Source organism: Morus notabilis, unplaced genomic scaffold (genome assembly GCF_000414095.1).
Source record: "Morus notabilis unplaced genomic scaffold, ASM41409v2 Scaffold365, whole genome shotgun sequence".
NCBI lineage: Eukaryota > Viridiplantae > Streptophyta > Magnoliopsida > Rosales > Moraceae > Morus > Morus notabilis.
The window spans coordinates 349,582-369,369 of record NW_010362906.1 but is presented as its reverse complement, the minus strand read 5'-3'; the positions used below and the strand labels follow the sequence as shown (position 1 = coordinate 369,369).

The window sequence follows — 19,788 nt, the reverse complement described above, 5'->3', positions numbered from 1 at the left end:
TTTCCAAAACAGCGTTTGGCGCAATAAGGAAAAAAAAAATGGAAATGAAAACGATTTTTTGGTTTAGTACAAAATAAGAGAGAAATGAAAAATGACTTTTAGTCGTTTTTCATTTTTTGTTTTCGTTTTCTTCCAGAGAGAGAGAGAGAGAGATTAATGGGTTTTTTTACACTGAAAATAATCACTTGATAAAACTATCAAACGCATTTTTAAAAATGATTTTTGTCTGCTATTAAAAATATTTTTATTTTCATTTTCATATAAAAAATAAAATCATTTTAGAACGAGTTCCAAACACACTCAATATAATAAACATATATATATATATATATATTGCTTTGAATCTATACCATATTTTGAAGGGCTCGTGTGCAATATCAATGTTTTTGAATATGGAAACCATCAAAAGTTAAAAAGTTAGGAGTCTAAACTCGGTCAGACCCTTATTTGATACATGTATTTAAACTCAAACCATAATTCTTTTAAAGTGTTTTTCCCCTTACAAATAACTTAAATAAAAATATTCTCGCAAATAATTCTCTCACAAAAGTTTAAATCAAAAACTCAAATCATAGTTCAAAATACACTCCCTAAATAGGCCCTTAATCACTTTTGTTCAACTGAAAAGAGAAAATGAGAGTTTTTCGGATGAGATGCTTTCAGCGGTTGATTTCTTTAGGTGAATTATTCCTTGCTCGTTCTATTAAAAAAAATTGAGCTTTTTTTTAGAAACTGTTAATTTCTGAAAGAAAATTGACATGTATCTTGTACATGAGTTAATTAACGGGTGAGTGGTATTCTTCTTTATAAATCTTGGCCCAAATTTATTTTTTAATACGATTTTGATTCAACATTTTCTATTTTGATAACATTGAATTAAGGCCCTAACTTCAATAAATTTGTGTTAAAAGAGATAAAAACGATGGATTATCAAAGTTTTGGTTTGATGTATTCCTCTTAAAATAAAAATTTCAAAAAGACCATACGGTCAAAAATAAATTTAACCTTTTTTTATGTGGTTGGTGGTTTTATTGGGAATGGTGTCCTAGAAACATAAGATGTAATAAGATATTTATTATTTATTTAATAAAATAATTTATTCATCATTTTATGTGTATATGTTTGTGAATAATTTATGAATATCAATGAAAATTTCATGATTATTTATGTAACCTTAAACATTGTATATAAGTGTTATATATGAGAGGATAATGTTTAAGGATAATAATCAAAAAGTAATGTTCATAATGAATTTAATTAAAGTTCAGAATCTTTAATTAAAACATTATTAATACATGTCATTCCCATTTAGAATGGAACAGTGTTATCCGCACTGTTAATATGGTGAGATATTGAATGAGTGTATTTCGCATAATGAGATTATGTGGAACAAGGACACAAACACAATATGAATTTCTAATAATTCCGTTAAGTATAGAAATTCTAATTGAGTCTATCGATGGTCATATATAGAATGATCTTAATCCTAAGTTCTTAACAGACTCATATTTATGGATTCGTATCTTTTGATTTACTCAGTACGAATTCTGAGATCCTGAATCCTATTCCTTGTATTTTGGAGACATGATGAAGTAGGTAGCCGGAAATATTATTACACGAGATGGAATCCATTCATTCTTAAGAAAGAAGTAGATAAATAATTCTCTTGAGGGTTGATTCGGTACTTGGACCAGTAGGAGCTCCGATTCATGAATGTGTTTTATGAATCACTGTCCATTAGAGAATCAATGGTACTCAAGGATAAATAAGTAATTAGAAAGGTTAACGGATTTTACCTTGCTCTAATTATGAATTATTTATGGAGAATTGATCTATATGCAATGACTATATCAAATGGACACTTCACAGTTTAGAAGTAATTAATATCTATAATTTCGAGAGTGCAATTCCAAGTTTATAGTGGAGTACCTATTAGAATTAATAGAATTAATTAATTAATTAAAGTGTTTAATTAATTATTAATTTTATTGGAGCTCGGGATTATAGGTCCATATGTCCCCGCGTCGTCCTTGTAATTCTACCAGACACAAAGGGCAAAATGGGAATTTTGGAATTACGGAATTCTAAAATTAAATACTCGAAAATTATTGATTGAGAATTAATTATTATTTAAATAATGTGATTATTTAAATTTGAATTTGAACACATCTAGATTTATCCATTTAAACTTATTTGATAAGTTGTTCAATTTAGAATTCAAATTAATTTAAGTTTGACTTAAATTCGAATTTGAATTTGAAATAAAATTAGATTACAGGATAAAAGATGATTTTCTCTTCCTTCCCTATCCAGTATTAGCGCCACACACAGGGATAGGAATCCCTAGCATGGCCGGCCACAAGGGATAAGGGATAGAGGAGATTTTGTTCAAAATTCAAATATGAGATAATTGACCAGCTTTATCTTGGAGATAGAGATTGGATTCCTTCTAGAAGTTTGACTTCTACTCTATAAATATGAGAATGATAGAAAATTGTGAAGATAATTTTTGAAACAATTTTTCAGCCCTAATTGTCAAGGCTGGCCGAAATTCTCTTTGTAGAGAGGAAGGAAAAAATTTTTCTCCAAAAATTCCACATCGTGCATGCGTTGGTGTTTGTGAAAATTCGAGTGTTTATTATAACCCATTTTGTCTCATGTGTGCCCACACACACGTCTTCGTGGATTTTAAGAATTGACGTGAAAGACATTGATTTTCTAAACACAAAACTTTGGAGCAAGGATTGTTCGAGGTCAAAGAACTCAAGTTATCAACCGAGTCGGCCTCTAGGTATTTTTCTTAATTGAATTCTTAATAAATAAATTAATGAGATTAATTTATTCGTGCATAAATTAATATAATCTATAGAGTATCTCAAAAATTTTGTGAAAATTTTTATTATACACAATCCGCCTTCTCACACCACGTTTTCGTATCCAAATTGGATTAGGAGACCAACAGATTTTCCCTTTCATAACCGAAAATAAACATCCCTACCCCTAATAATAATCAACCACTGGCTCCAACCTTGGAGGTGGCCCCACAATCGGTCTCAAGGACCACGAATTTCCCATTTCTCACTCAAGCAAAAAAAAGCTTTCAATAATCAAACCTACATCAAATTCTCTCTCTCTCTCTCTCAGTCTTAAGAAGCGATAGCTACGTTTTTTCTCCCTTTCCGTTGAACGAAATTAATCAACTTTAATTTTCAAACTCTCTCAACCAATTAGAATATCTTTGTTAGAATAGTTGAAAGAGGACACAAGTTGGACCGATTCAAAAGTAAGGACGTCAACTAGAGTCTAAAAATATCTATAGCCTCACACTTCTCAAATTGCGCTAATTACTAGCAGCTAATGCCAAAAAAAATGCAAGCCTGGGAAATTGCAAACCCTAATCACCAAAGTCACAAGTCTCAAACCTTATTTTAACCAGTCTTCAGAATTTTCTATACTTGTGACCCAAAAATGGTTAAAACCGGTTCCATAACTTCTCACTTTCCAGCCTTAACTAGTTGTGAATATCACCTGAGATTATAAAAAGGAATTCTCGGATAACCAAGTGGTAATAATGGTCACAGGCCAGAAGAATACAAGACAACGCCTATTTGTCGAATAAAGAAATTCCCAAGCTAAGAATCCTTAGTCCTGCAACAGGCCATCTAGCAATATTGCTAAAAGCACCAAAATCAAGAACAAGAAGGAATGGGGCAAACCCTGGGTCTCTAACGTTTACGAGCTTGGATTCTTCGGCATTATTACAAGAACCGTAGCCTTGTAACTGTTTTCTAGTTCTGTTTTGATCTTATTGTTGTCAAAGCAACAAGTCAACTACAATAACATGAAGGTGATAGATAATGATTTAAAGGGAACAAGATTCACCTCCTAACCAGTTGCTGATTCAAGACAGAAATTACCTAGTATCACAAACATCAGGGCCAACCATCCTCGGCTTGCACAAACCAACGAAAAGAGCTTGTATCACAATTATTCATACCCGTACTTTTCAGCTTTAGCGAAAGGTAACCAAGCTAAAAGGAAAAGAAATCGAACCATTATCCATAACAATGCGAAAAAGTGATCATTCCCAATTGAGCAGCTAATTCCAAATCAGAGTATGCAATGGAACAACCACATTACAAGCGGCGGTATCAAAAGCAATTACCGGCCACTTTTTAAGATTATTGATCACATGAAGCATCTGTGAGTGAAGCTGAGACTACAAGCAACAAAAGATAACTACCTATAATAATTTCAACATCCTTTTGCTCACTAGTGATATAAAACTGTAGCCGAAGTTTCAAGATTCCGCTTAAGACGTCAGTTAAAAGTTCAATGTGCTGAACAGCTTCAGGAAGCACGGAAACTGCCCACATTTGTAAACAAAATCTCATGTTCCTTTTGTACAATGACTGGCATATCAACTGTCCATTCCAAAACTGTCTTCATATCCCAGAAGTATTCTCCAACGCAGGATCTTTATTTTAGACTCCATAATGGTTTGCTAGCAAATATTAAACAGTAACTGTTCAACCACTATAAAGCTAAACGCATCTAGATTAGGCCAACAAATTGAATCCAAGCCATGATAGCTGCAGAAGACGAAATGGGATTAACTTCTCCAAGTCCACGAGGCACCACCTCAAAGTATCTACAAGGCAGAAAAACTGTTTCAAGTAAATTAAATCAGAGCATGTAAAAGAACTTCATGAAACCGAAACCCCAGGGCAGGAACAATAACGACTAGCTTATCATCTTTGGTTATATTTGATGACAAAAATGGAGTAACAGGAAATTATGAACTTTATAACTGATTCCTTGTAGGATTCAGTGCTAACGGTTCCTTGGTGTATACCTGCAAATGTCCACCAAGCAGAAACCAACAGCAGAACATTCTTCAAGAAACTCAAGTAGAATCTCCACTGAGGAATTTACATAATTGACTCCACCAGTAATGTAGAGCGCCACAACCAAACTTTGTGATGGTACAAAACTTGCAGAATGAAAATTAAGTGCATCCAATATCCAGATTAGTACGAACAGGATTGGTCAATCAAACTTCATTAACATTAATGATTTAACAACTAAGATGCAAGAACCAGACTATTTACACTGCAGAACAATTAATGATTGGCCATAAAGCATCCATTCCCAGGACGTCATGCAACACAAACCCGAGTTGGCATCTGATTTCAGCAATGACTTGTACTCACCAAACAGCGATTGCTTTGTGTTTTTAGCAAGTAAAATTTACCAGAGCAGATGTACATAAACTAATTACGTCCACTAGTCCCATATTTCGATGTGTAAAATGGATCCTCAGGCTCACAGCTAAACACTTCAGAATCTTTTCCTTCTAACTCGTGAGATATCATCAAAATCATTATTGTGCCACACCTGACCACCATGCCTGTAATTTCCTTCCTGCTCCTCCATATTTCTTATTCTTCTGGGTGCAGTTCCTGGCCGATTCTTAATGCTTCTATGAAAATCTCTTTCAGTCAAATTTCCCCTTTCTGGGAACTCTGCGTCATCATCTGGGCAGAACCTCAAAGGCCTAGAACCCTCCTCTGGATTAACATGAGAATTCTCACCATCAGCACCATTAAAATTATTCCTATATGGACGGACAGGTCCACGTCTCTCACCAAACCTCCTTTCATCACCACTTACATCACCGCCAAGCTCCTGTAAACGACCAGGATGCATAGGACCCCCAAAAAAATTATCACCTTCTGACCTTTCTTGAGGATCCAAACCACCAAATCTTCTGTCCCTGAGAACAATTCGATCCGAAGGGTTCCTATTAGGCATAACTGACCCTGGGTGCCCATGGTCTCTTCCAGAATCCATATCTCTTAAATCTGGTCTCCTAACCACCTCTCCAGCAAAACAACGGCGATCAGGTGATCTCATCCTATTCACCCTATAAAATTGTGGAGATCTTCGATGAGTCAAATCTGGATGTCCAGCAAACCCTTCTGGGGATCGCCTCCTAGGGGAAGACCACGACCCGGGCGACCGAGTTCTCGAATTTAGGGGCGATTTTGAACGAATTCGTTGCCTAACTCTTCTCTGGACAGAAGGAAAATTCCTGTTACCCTGGGCAAAATGACCATCTACGCCCTCATATTGAGGTTGTGGACGTGGGAACATGGAATCTATAGTATCATCAGGAAAACCCCTTACAAACTTCTCATTGCGCTTTAACCTGCCCAACTCAGGACCATCTTCACCAACACATCTATTTGGGCTAATATTTCTTGAGATTCTTCGAACCATATGGATACCACGGGCCACACCAGGAGACCGCCTCCTTGAGGGAATTCGACGTACAAATGGTCCTCCATCATTTAAAGGCTTCCTCCCTCCTCGTCCAGAACCGACAAATGCAAGATCTTGGGAAACATTGTAAGTATTATATTCAAAGTCTGCATCAGAAACGGAAGAAGCAAATTTATGTCTAGGAACACGAAACTCTGTTGGACTGTTATAAAACTCTGAAGCAAATTCGCGATCAGAGTCTCGACCACCACGGAAGGTGTCTGATCGACTGTTAATCCTACCTCTGCCACGCTGAAAATTCATCCTAGAGTTCCTAGCTGTCTGATCATAGTGCCTCTCCCTAGAAAACTTTTGGGCACCATCAACGTAAAAGTCCTCTCTGGAAAAGTATTCAATTTAGAGAAATCAGAAAACAGAGTGAGCAACAAAAACTCAAAAATAACCAGGGGAAAAAAAGTAAAAGACAAGAAAATATTCACCTCCCTCGGGAATAAATTTTATCTCCCTCAAGTGCCATATAAGGCAATCTCTCTCTTCCCACCCTAGACCACTGCCTGTCACCGCCAGAAAATGTTCTTGTCCTGCCAGGGGAAGACAATCCAGAAGATCGGGGCAAGTTTATGATCCGGCTACGATGACTTCCGCTATCAATGTCCCTTGCTGCATTATCACCATCTGCAAATTTGACCATGGCTGTATCATTCCTTAGAAGCAGGTCATCTTTACTCATACTCAAAGTGGTCCCCAGTGAGATAGTCTGCAAAGTTTCTTCCCCTCCATTAGCGGCTTTTACAGAATCTGTATATTGGCTTTCCTGGACACCTCTCTGCCCCGACTGATCAAGAGGTCTTCTAAGCATAGCCTTGTTCATCTCATTTATAAAAGCTCCACCAAGTGCATTTTCAATAGTGGATGACTCTTGCAAACACACAGTTTTATCAGATTCGTTCTCACATTTATCAGTATGAACTGCATCAAAAGCTTCTTCACCACCCTTCTTATCTATTTCAGCAGCATCAATTTTAGCGTCTTTTACCTCAACATGGGAAGAATTAGGGTCAGTGTTGTTGTTAAGTCCCGCACTGAGCATCTCTCCGTTATTAACACCACTGTTATCAGTATGTTCCACTTGTCCTTTCTCACAGGCAGATTCCTTGACTACCGTGCGTTCAAGTTTTTCTCTGACCTCACCATCTTCATAGTCGTCTTCACTATCAATTTCCATATCAATAGACATATCAATAGCATGATTACCATCTGATTCGTAATCCGAACTATAAGAGACTTCGATATCGGCTGAAATATTAACCTTCTCCTCATCACTTACAGCACTCTCACCATTTCCGCGTGAATGAAGAGGTAGATCATTCATACATTTTGATTTACATACCCCTGCATCATCGGTATTACTATTTTCAGCTCTTCCAGAGTCCACTTTACTACCAGCACTGGTTAATGTAGCACCCATATCTGGAGCAACCTGCCTACTACTTTCACAAGCTTCTTGTTGTACCTCAGAACGGCCCTCATTAGCACAACTAAACCGTCCTGAATTTAAAGGATCTCCATTTCCGGCCAACTCGGTGGATAAAGAAGAATTAATGCCGGGGCAAGCAATCTCTGCAGTTTTAAACGTAGATGCAGCAGAAGAATGATTGGACTCGGTCGAAGAAGAGTTCCCAACCAAGCAAGCAGTGTCTGCAGCTTTACATGTAACGGCAGCAGAAGAATTTTTGTACTCTGCTGAAAACGAACTCCCAATGGGACAAGTAATCTCTTCAGTTTTAGACATAGTCGTAGCAGAAGATTGTTGCAGACCTACCATCTTTTCATTCAATTGCACCGATGTTCCCTCTTTTGAATTCATTGTTTCCTTGTTACCCTCAGTAGCTGGTTCAGATTTTATGGTTCTTGGATCAAATTCTCGCTTCACTGCTGTACTGTTTAATATTGCCACATTAGAGGGTTTAGCTCCTCCTGTATCCAGCTTAGTACTCTCCTCCACTGGCTCAGATTTTACAGTCGTGACATTAACCTTATTCAAGTTGCTACTTGGTAAAACAACTCCAGATAAGCTAATATTAGGAATAACCTTGGGTGAATCCAACTTAAGGGTTGAAATGGAAGGTTCCTTATAAGTATAGCGAAGACAAGAACTAAGCCGTAAATGAAGAGAGTCGTCAAATTTGAATTGGTCGCTGGACAGCCTTGATGACATGCAGAGATTAGTTAAATTCTCACTCTCTGTATTGCTGCACTTTTCTGAAGCGACTGAAACTCCAGAAGATGGCTTTATAACTTTTGTCTGACCAGCTGCATCCATCCCGTCAACTAATGTTTGACCAACAGCTACATCACTCGAACCTTCCCATGCATCCATAGGCGTATTTAGATCCCAGTTTGCCCGATCTGCACGAAGAGTAGAATTCCCGTCATTTAATTTATCAACAGCATCACTTTTGCACCGGCTGCTGCTGCTGCTGCTTTCTTTACTCGAGGACAAATTCAGCGAAATAGGTTCTAAGGTCTCCTGATTCTGGTCAATCCTGTTATGGCTTGACAAAACTGGAACAAAAGGCTCTTTCAAACTTAACAATGACTCAGTGTTCTCTCGTAAAGCGGACGCTTCTGCTTCTGCATCAACCTTCACATGAGCACTTTGCTTAACCATATTCATCCCTAAAAGTCCAAGAGATTCAGTCGGTGAAAAATTCAACTCATTTTTCCCTGTCATCTGATTAACAGGAATTTTAGACACCACGAGTTTCTCTTTTCCATTCACATTTTCCAAATAACTTGGGTGAACTGTGAGGCTAGGTTCCTCCACTTTGACTTTAGTAAAATTGTTATTTCCTCTGACCACATCATCATTTGCAACACAAGAGCTTTCTTTTCTTTCTTCGGGTTCAGGATTCTTAACCGCGTCAGATAAACTTGAAGAACTTGTCCCAACACTAGAATATGAAAGAGTTGAACCCTGAGACGGGCTGGACTGGCCCTTTTGTAGTGAATTACTTTCTACTGGAGATGGTTCTTCAGCTGGAGGTGATGGAGGCCTGATTAAGGGAAAGCGTCTTTTCTTAATAGGAATACCTGCAGGATAGTTACTAGAGAGCCGTACAATGGGTTTAACCTCCATCTGCCAATAGAAGATTAATTAATCAATGTTTCTCGGAAAAAACAAGAGATACTGCAACAGTTTAAGCAGTAAGTTGGGAAACAAAAATAACACCTCTTCGTTTCCTGATCCCGGCATGGCTCGAAGATAGACACTTAACTCTTTGTATTATAAAAACTAAATACCAATTAGCAAGTCCTTGAGCACATCCCGATGCAGCTTTCAGATCCTGCACTAAACTAACACAGATCAAGTCCTCTTCATTTCTTAAACAAATACAACTAAATAAACACAATTTGGCAAATTATCCTATCTTCTGGCTATCAAAGTCAACACGTGACGGGAGCATATTCTGTACAACCTAACGCAACTACACCAATCAAAAATAGAAGCAACAGAAGAAAAACTCGCAAAACAGTTGACCAAAATGTTAAGAACGAGATCCAGAATTCCCCCCCACCGCCACCACAACAACAACAAAAGAAAAAAAAAAGAAAAGAAAAGAAAAACCTAGGCGTACCACGAAACAACTTGCAAAAACAAGATCCAGAATAACAAAAATAAAATAAAATAAAATAATCATGAAAACGATGCAGAATTACAAAAGAAAATAAAAGTTTAAGAAATGGTTGTACCGGAAATCAACTTCAAAAGTATATATCACTACATAACGCATAAAAATTATAACAATTAATTCAGACACAAGATAAGAATCTACTAAATTCGATGTAAACGCTTTACCAAACCCAAAAAGAAAAAAAAAATTGTCTTGCAGATAGAGCCAGGTTTTTCTCCAAAAACTCTGAGAAAAATATATAAAGAACCAGATCGCGATAAGACGATTCAGATCCACAAACTTAAACGAAGAAAACACAAAAACTAAAGAAAAACTCGGAAATTTCCCGGAATTTGCAGGAAATACCTGAAACCAACACGCAAACCACCAGTATTTCGAGAAAATCAAACGAAAAAGCGACAAAATTACCTGATGTTAGAGAGAGAAACAGAGCACGAAGAAACTCCCGAATCAAGCTCGGAAACTTCCAAGGAAATGAAGAAGAAACTCTCTAATGGCGGTAGGGTTTTCAATCTGTTTGCGATTTTTCTCGTCCGAAAGGTGCAGACGCGGTTTCTCTCTCTAAGTGCACTACATCTATTTATAATAAGAAAATAAATAAATTATAATAATCTCTATAATAATCTCTATAATTCACGCGCGCGCGTGGTGGGGGAAAAAATGGCCCGATTATTGAAGTGAATTGTGACACGTCTCCCGTTATCTTTTATCTTCGGGAATCTCGATGTGACGTGTCCGCAATTTCGCACCAATTCCATTTATTTGTTTTTATTTTTCTTTTTATTTTATTTTTTGGTGTATATTGCTTGCTTTGATGATAAGTAGGACCAAAGGGATGGCTTTTCCACAGAGGAAAAGGACAGTAACAGAGATGCCATTTTTCAACTCGAAGAAAGAAACAATAGAACTTGTTTAGGCTAGTTCATTTTACCAATTTAAAGTTAGAATTTAAATTTTATTATAATAAAAAATTTTTAAAAATAATTATATTTTATTTTTTTATTACAGTAAAAAAATTTTATATAAAATCACATCTCAACTCGAATTAAAAATTCAAAACAGCGAACTAAACAGATTCTTAATTCGTTGATTTAAATTTTTAATTTAAATTGAGATATAATTTTATATGAAAATTTTTTATTATAGTAAAAAAAATAAATATAATTATTTTTATGAATTTTTTATTGTAAAAAATTTAAAATTTAAATTCAAATTAATAAAATAAATTAGACTTAAAAGAGCATTTATTACCTAAGAAATTAATAAAAAGTAATATGATTCTTAAAAATATATATTATCATATTTAATTACACATAAAAATTTAAGATGAAATTCTTAAGAATATCATTTTATTGTACTTAACTAAGCACAATATTGTAATGTTATTTGTTTTATAATAAACAATTTTAAATATTTTAAGAATAATTTATTAAATACGTGAAATTTATTGAACATTATTATAGTTTTGATATTTTAGTTTTTCTTTTCTAAATCTAAATATAATTAAAAATATTTAAAAAATAAAAAAATGTAAAAATAATAATAATAATAATAACCAATTTTACAAGCTTGTACTTAGGCTGGCAAGCGGCGTAGGTGGGCTGTAATTTTGGGTTTTAAGTGAGATATAAATATGAGATTCTTACGTATTTGAATAACACTAGATTATTTAAATTTAGAATAAAGTGAATCTCGTAATATTTACTTTTTTAATGATATAAAAATTACAATTCTTATATGAAACGTAGGAATGTGAGATGATTCTCGTTTCTATTCAAAGAATATTGCATACCAAATGCCCCTAATAGGTTTCTTACTGGCCTGTTTGACATTTCTTTGAGCATCTTCAACGTAATGTCTTAATTGATGTGTCAATTATAAATTTAATATTTGAGTGTAAATAATACTCTCTAATGCAATGTTAATTATTATGTCAAATTTTTTATATGTTATATTTTGTGGTAAATTTCTCACAAAAAATAGCGTATAGAAAATTTGACATTTAATTGTTATTAGTTGAAATATTTACTTTTTCACGTAATCATAAAATTTTTACATTTTCTAATTATTTTAAAAATAAAAGTTTACTTTTACAACTTTCAAAGCTTAATAATTATAGAAAAAAAATATATTTAGCAATTTAAATAGCATTATACATTTGAGCAAAAATGAAAATAACATACCATATCCCACTTTTTAATGGTAAATATACAAATAGTATTAGCATTTGCATTGGAGATTATCTTATATATTTAGATTAGTTGAACTCGTCTTGTAGAGTAATTCGTGTGTTAAGTTTTGATTACTCTATTATTTATTTATTTATTTAATAATAAAGAAACAATTAGTAACATTGTAACAAGAACACTCTAGGAAAAAAATTTAAAAAGCCTCGATTTCACCCATTCAAATTTTTAATTCCAGTTTTGCTACAGTTAAAAACTCTTACAAAAAGTCACATCTAATTTTTTCTACTACAATTAAATGTTCTCACATAAAATCACATCTCAACTCAAATTGAAAACTTGACTCAGCGAACTGAACGATAGAGAATCTTTCGCAAGACGAAAAAGAACCAAAAAAACTAAACTCCTGTTTGGGAGGTATATTCAAATTCACGATTCTTAATTCTAAAATTTGAAATTCAAATTTTATGTGAGAGATTTACACTGTAGCAGAATCAATGATTTGAGTTTGAGTATATGAAACAAACGACTCCCTAAGTCACGTAATGAAATAAATTATGGTAATAACAGCAAAATAAGGGGATATGCGCATTTTGAAATCACTAAACGAAAACAAATAAGAGAAAATGCATGTATTAAAAAATAATAGTTTCAATTATATAAGGCATTGAGGAAGAGAAATGCACGTCACAATAAATTTTTTCAAAATAAAGTTTTAGAAACGAGACACATTTAAAACCATAAAAAATTTGAATATAAAATCACAAAAAGGAATCAAATTAAAAAATGAAAATTTCTCTGGTGTTCCCTCGTTTTTGGGAACACATGTCTTTCCTCTTTTTTGGGAACACATGTCTTACATGCTTATCAGCAGTCAGATTTGTATTATTTTTTTATTCTGATTTGACTTTTAACTAAATTTAATACAGATATAATAGCTTATAAGCAAAGAACACTAAAGAAAGTTCCTTAAAAAAAGAGTTTTAGGATGAGAAGTAAAAAATATAAAAAAAAGGACCAAAATGAAAAAAAAAGTTTTAAAACAATAGGAACCAAAATAAAAAAATAAATTTTAAGGACAAAAGGCAAAAAAAAAGTTAAAACATGACCGAAATAAAAAAAATAAGTTTTAAGATAAAATTGTAAACAAATAAGATAAATAAAAGACTTGAAAAAAGGGGGGAAAAAGAGAGGACAAAAATGCACGTTTCAACCAAAATGTACGATTTTAGCGTTTAAGTGTAGAGCTACTATAAAACCATATAAAATCTATAAAATAAAAAAAATAAAAACAAAAACACAATGAAAAACAAAAGTTTTCAGGAAAGCCAAGAAAAAAGGTCAAAAATAATGAAAATGAAAAATATAAAATAGTCTTGAAGCTAAAAGATACAAATGAGAAAAATAAAGTTTTAGGGAAAAAAATGTAAAAAAGGGATTAAAATGAAAAAATAAAAAAATTTGAATAAAAAACTTTAAAAAGACGAAAGTGAAAAAAAAAATTTAAGAAAAAATGAATGAAAATAAAAAAATTAAATTCTCCGGATAAAAAACCAAAAAAATACTAAAAAAATAAAATAAAAAAATAAATAAGTTAAGACAAAAAAATAAAATAAAATACTCTCTAAAAAAGGGCAAAAAAGGCACCAAAACACACGTTTCGGTTGAAACGTGCGTCTTGGTGTATAAAACAAATTTTTTTAAGCTTTCTAGGCAAAAAGATGCAAATGAGAAAAATAATATATATTATTTATTTATAATACATATTGTTATATATATATACACGCACACAAAAACACACGCATATATATATATATTATAAAAATATTTATTTATACAAATTAAAATAAAATAAAATAACACAAAAATAAATAAAAATATAATAAAACTAAATACATTAAAATAAATCAAAATAAATTAAAATCATTTTCTAGAATTAAGCTGGTTTTTGCCCAAAATTAAAAGTAAAATAACTATATTTTGTAGAGTTATCATTTTTGTTTTCAATATAAAAGTAAAAATGGACTGTTTTGAGAATCATTTTAAGACCTTTTTTTTTTTAAATTGCATTTTATTGTTTTTTTAAAAGATTGTTTTTTGAGTAAAATAAAAATACGAAATCTTTTTTGGTTAAATTATAAAACTTTGTTTGAGTACGTGTAATTAATAATCTTAATTTAACATATTAAGTAATTAATAATTGATAATCACTTAGCAAATAGAAATTAGTATATTTAATTTAATAATAATGTATGTTTTATTATTAATTACTTATTTCAAATTTGATATAATTATTAATTAAGTAATTACTATTTATTTATTATTTATCCATTTTTTTACTAATTAATATATTATACGATTGATACATTAATTATTAACTATTTATTTAATAACTTATTATTAATTGTTTCATTATTATTATGTTTTACAATTAATTTTTAACAATTAAACTTTAACTAATACTATCATTTATTATCTATTAGTTGTGTTAATTAATAAATTAAAATCAAATAATAAGAAATTAGTTTTTAGTTAATAATTAAGTAATTACTGTGCATTTACTAATTATTAATTAATATATTATATAATTGGTAATTAATAATTAATTATTTAATATCACATTTTTTAATTTTAATATAGCATTGTAGATAAGTGCTATAAAATGAAAATGAAAAATAGAAAATAACTTATAATTATTTTTTAATTTTTTTCACAAAAATCACTCTTACTATTTATTTATTTTTATTTTCGTTTTCAAAACATTTGCTAAACAAACACGATTTGCAGACAGTTTTCATTTTTGTGTCTCAAAAGATGTGCAAAAATATTTTAAAAAATAACCAAAAACCAATTCTAAACACCCATTTTATTTTCTCTATATTAATTGAATGTCAATTATTTATTTTTGAGTTGAGTGATATAAATAATATTTTTTACCAACTTGAATGGTATTTCTGATTTTTCCTTATAACTTCAATGTTTGAAGTGCGTAAATTATAATGTAAAATACATAAATTATTATTATTTTTGTTAAGATGTCGGGAATTCTTTTCCTGACACTATAAGGGTGCGTTTAGTATATGGATCCAGAATCATAGTTCAGAATCAATGTTTATTTACAGTGATTCTAAACCATGATTCAGAATCAGTGTTTGGTTTGGATGATTCAAAATCTGATATGATGTTTTAAACTAGCTCAAATCGTGATTCTAAAACCACCTCGCTCTTGATTCAAGGTGATTCAAACATCTGATTTTGAATCATGGTTTCAGAATCATGATTTGAACTCAAAATCATGAATCACGATTTGAACTCAAAATCATGAATCACGATTCTGATTATAAAGTGTTGATTTATGAATTTTCTTAATCAAGTATTAGTTAATCAACTTATTTTTTAATAGAGTGTCGATAATTCTAAAATTATATTTAAATTAAAAATATTTATATAATTTAAAATTTTATAAAATCAATCATATTAAATGTAAAATGTTCCCAGTTTTACAAGTTTTAAAGATATTATTTTACATTTGATATGAACGCTTTTTCTTAGGGTATATCAACAGTACTTTTAGTTAAATTTTAAATTTTAACTAGTAATTTTTTAATGAGTCACTCTAATTATACTCTCTATTTTAACTAAACAAAGATTATTTTAATTATTTTAATTTGAAATATAAATAACTTTTTTTTTTGCTTTTACTTTATGTCAAAACTCGAAACACGTCTCCTTAGCTAATAGAAAGTGTTTTAACCAAAATAGCTAATTATTTAGCTAATGGTTGGAGTGAATAAGAGCTAAAAAAACTAAATCATTAGTTATTTGATCTAAAAACATGAAATTGTTAGTATGATTAAAGTTGCTCTAACATGATGCTAAATGATTATCTTTATTAAATTTTTAAAATCTATATATTATAGAGTTAAGCCTTAAATCAGTTGAAAAATTAATTGAAAGGACTAATCAACCGAGAACAAAGTTATAAAAATTTGAAAATAAATTGTTTAATAGCTAATGAGACTAGAACAAAATTGTAAAAAAATTAAAAATCAATTGTTTAAGAACTAATGAGAGTAGCGACAATAAACCTTTAATTAATAAGCATATTTATTTATTTTTTCATATATTTCTTTGTATTTGTTTCTCTTTTTTCTAATGAGCCGTGAATATGATAATTTTATTTTTAAAAGTGGAATTGCATTAATAGAAAAATAAATACATACTTATCTCAATACAATTCAGCTGACCTCTCGGAAGATAAAACTAACGTCCGAGGTTTGAAAACGAAAAGTCACCTCAAAAATATCATAAAACCCTATAAAAAGAGGACATCTACATGAATTAGAAAGGGTTCTAGTTAGACTAAGACTGTCATTTCAGTGAAAAAAGCACTAAAACCTAACAATAAATAACAAACTAAAAGATAACCACCGCCTTATTACAAGATGAGATTTCATTTGTATGCATTGTTTGTTTTTTTTTTTGTTTTTTTTCTAAACGAAATATGTCATTTGTTTCTGAAAGTGATTTTTCTTTCTATACTGTTTTGGCGGGTTGTGGAAAAAGGGACATTGGCGGGGCCCTCCGATGCTCTTTAATTTTTGTGAAATTAATGGTCAAATTTGGCGCCTAACAAAATGCTTTCGGCAAGTTATACATTTTTTTTTTCTTGGGGTACTCGTTCGTTTTGCTGATTCAAATTTAGAATTTGAGTTGAGATATACTTTTATGTGAGAGTTTTTTATTGTAGCAAAAAAGTTAGATGTGACTATTTATGAGAGCTTTTTACTATAACAAAACTCGAATTCTAAACTCGAATCAGCGAAACGAACGAGGCCTAAAATAGTCGCAAATGAGTAAATGACCGCGAGCTATAGGAGAATTCATACTGAATACTGAAATCTATCATTGAAGACGGATAAAGTACATGAATAAACATAATTATTGAGACTTAACGAGAAAAGATTCGTTCGGCACAAATAAAATCGAGCGCGCCTAAAATTTATTACAAATAACTGGATAAAACCAGTTAACTAAAACCATACCAAACCCTGAATACTTGAGACACAAGTAATGCGACCTAAAAACAAATATAACCGTAGACGAACACATACATCATCGATAATCAACTTAGATGAGTGAGACACATAAAGAAAATTAGAATATAAAGAAACCATCTCCGTTATTATAATACATAAACATGGTGAAAACCACAACTCTTTTATTATAATTAACAAAACACCAAGAAAAGTATCAATGGCCTCAGCCAAATGGGAGAAAACGCCGAAAATAAGCCAACCATTATGGTACGAGGGCCAAATAACTTGATTTGAGGAGCAGAGTCATCATAGAAAAATCGCGACCACTGTCGACGAGAACAAAGTGAAAGTAGCTCGAACGAGACTTTCACACCAGAAATATGCTAGAAACCTCCTGCTCCTCGCACTGGTAGAAACCATCATGTCTCCATTTCCAACACTAGTTGCGCTAAGACACCCCTTAGCCCCACTCCAAACCAACCCGACAAGGGGGCCAGGACCTTAGAGTAGCGGTGCTAAAATGAAATTGAGTTAAGTTTATCAAAGATTCTTAAATTTTTTTTCTTTTTCTTTTTACAATTATTCATTGTACTAAAAAACGTACCAACTTAAAAACTGAACTCTTTTAAGTCTTAAATTTAGTCTCTCAATTATAGTCTATTAAATTTTGGATTGAAAAAAATAGACAATCATGTAGGATGCGTTTGGAACTTGTTCTAAAATAATTTTATTTTTTGTATGAAAATGAAAATGAAAATGTTTTCAATCTCAAACAAAAATCATTTTTAAAAATGCGTTTGGTAGTTTTATTAAGAGATTATTTTCAGTATAAAAAAATTCATTAATGTCTCTCTTTCTCTGTGCTCGAGAGATGAGAAAACGGAAACACAAAATGAGAAACGACTAAAATTCATTTTTCATTTCTCTCCCATTTTACATTAAACCAAAAAATCGTTTTCATTTTCATTTTGTGTCTTTAATTGCGCTAAACGCCGTTTCTCTCCTATTTTTATTTTTATTTTTCTCAAAAAATGTGAAAAATAAAAACAAAACAACATCCAAACACAGCCGTAAATTTCACCTGAAATGACGGCACTTTCGTTATTTTTATTTTGCACCTCTAATTATTACCACAATACGTCTATTTATGTTATACATAGACACACACACACAAACAAACATATTAGAAAGGAGAAAATGTTGTACAGCTTTCGACCAAACGCTGCCGTTTTGGTGGAAAGCTGTGGAATCCCCTCTTTTTTTGGTTTTTTGTTTCTTTTTTTCTTTTTCTTTTTAGTCCTTCATTTTATTCTTTTTTATTTTGTACCCTTAAAAATTATTTATTATTTATTTTGATCCTTTTTTACTCTTTTTTTATTTTTTTTGAAACTTTATTTTTTTTTTTACGTTTTAGTTTCTTTTACCATAAAATTTCTCTATTTATTCATTTGATTCCTTTTTAACCTTTTTTTTTAATATTTTCACCCTAAAATTTTATTTATTGTACATTTTAGTTACTTTTACTTTAATACTTATTAATTTCTTCATTTTGGTCCTTCTTTTGCCTTTTTTTGTTTCTTTCCGTTTTGGATCGAATTTGTACACCTACTTCCTTTTTTTTTGTTTTAGTCAGATATTTGCATGTTTGGAATTAATTCCGTTTTTGTTTTTTATATTTTTCGAGAAAAAAATAAAAACGTTTTCAAAACGGCATTTGGCGCAATAAAGATAAAAAACGGAAATGAAAATGATTTTTTGGTTTAGTGTAAAATGAGAGATAAATAAAAAATGACTTTTAGTCAATTTTTATTTTTTATTTTCGTTTTCTCCTCTCAAGAGCAGAGAAAGAGACATTAATGAATTTTTTATACTTAAAACAATCTCTTGATAAAACTACCAAACACATTTTAAAAAATGATTTCTGTCTGAGATTGAAAACGTTTTCATTTTCATACAAAAAACAAAATTATTTTAGAATGAATTCTAAACGCGTCCTCGTTTTGATCCTTTTTTTACCCTCTTTTATTTTTACCTTGAAATTTTATTTTTTTCGTTTTAGTTTCTCTGCCCTAAAACTCATTTATATCTTTGTTTTGGTCCTTTTTGGCTTTTTTTTTTTGAACTTTTTCTCGTTTTGATCGAAATCATATACCCCTTCCTCTTTTTATTCTTTGTTTTAATATTTTTTTTGTTTTTTCCCTAAAAATTATTTATTTTTTCATTTGGGTTTTTTTTTAACTTTTTCTTATATTTTTTCTTGAAACTTAATTTTTTTTTTATTTTGGTTCTCCTTGCCGTAAAACTCTTTATTCCTTAATTTTGGTCCTTTTTTGGCCTCCTTTTTTAGTTTCTCTCCTGGAAAATTTATTTATTTTTACTTTGTTTCCTTTTTGAGATTTTACATTTAGATCTTACTAGTATTATACCCGCGCATTGCCGCGGGTAATAATTTTGTATTATCTATAGTTGTTGTAAATGTGATAGAACTTAAAGATGAGAGCATTTTTTGCAATGAGGGGGAAGAGGAAAAAAAGTCTTATGTTATATGGAGTCTTGATAATTTTTATAATACAAAAGTAGTTT

General features: G+C 31.3%; 1 protein-coding gene across 3 annotated transcripts; it reads right to left on the bottom strand.

The window, feature by feature from the left end:
* Nucleotides 1-4,032: 4,032 nt before the first annotated feature.
* Nucleotides 4,033-10,518, bottom strand: LOC112092530. Of its 3 annotated transcripts, XM_024168973.1 has the most exons (6): nucleotides 10,389-10,518; nucleotides 9,518-9,632; nucleotides 6,765-9,424; nucleotides 6,567-6,664; nucleotides 4,856-6,431; nucleotides 4,033-4,651 (listed from the first exon to the last, which is right to left on the bottom strand). In XM_024168973.1, exons 2-5 carry the CDS (start codon nucleotides 9,539-9,541, stop codon nucleotides 5,341-5,343), a joined length of 3,873 nt encoding a protein of 1,290 aa, XP_024024741.1. In that variant the 5' UTR covers nucleotides 9,542-9,632; nucleotides 10,389-10,518; the 3' UTR covers nucleotides 4,033-4,651; nucleotides 4,856-5,340. The 3 variants fall into 3 exon arrangements, with proteins under 3 accessions (XP_024024741.1, XP_024024740.1, XP_024024739.1); XM_024168972.1 differs by having other exon boundaries at nucleotides 4,033-4,667; nucleotides 4,856-6,664; XM_024168971.1 differs by having other exon boundaries at nucleotides 4,856-6,664.
* Between the last annotated feature and the right edge of the window lie 9,270 nt (nucleotides 10,519-19,788).

Coding starts and splice junctions, on each gene's coding strand:
- LOC112092530 (XM_024168972.1), bottom strand. CDS start 9,541: ATGCCGGGATCAGGAAACGAAGAG. Junction 9,425..9,517: donor CGGGATCAGGAAACGAAGAG/GTGTTATTTTTG, acceptor TTCTATTGGCAG/ATGGAGGTTAAACCCATTGT. Junction 6,665..6,764: donor AAAATTTATTCCCGAGGGAG/GTGAATATTTTC, acceptor ATACTTTTCCAG/AGAGGACTTTTACGTTGATG.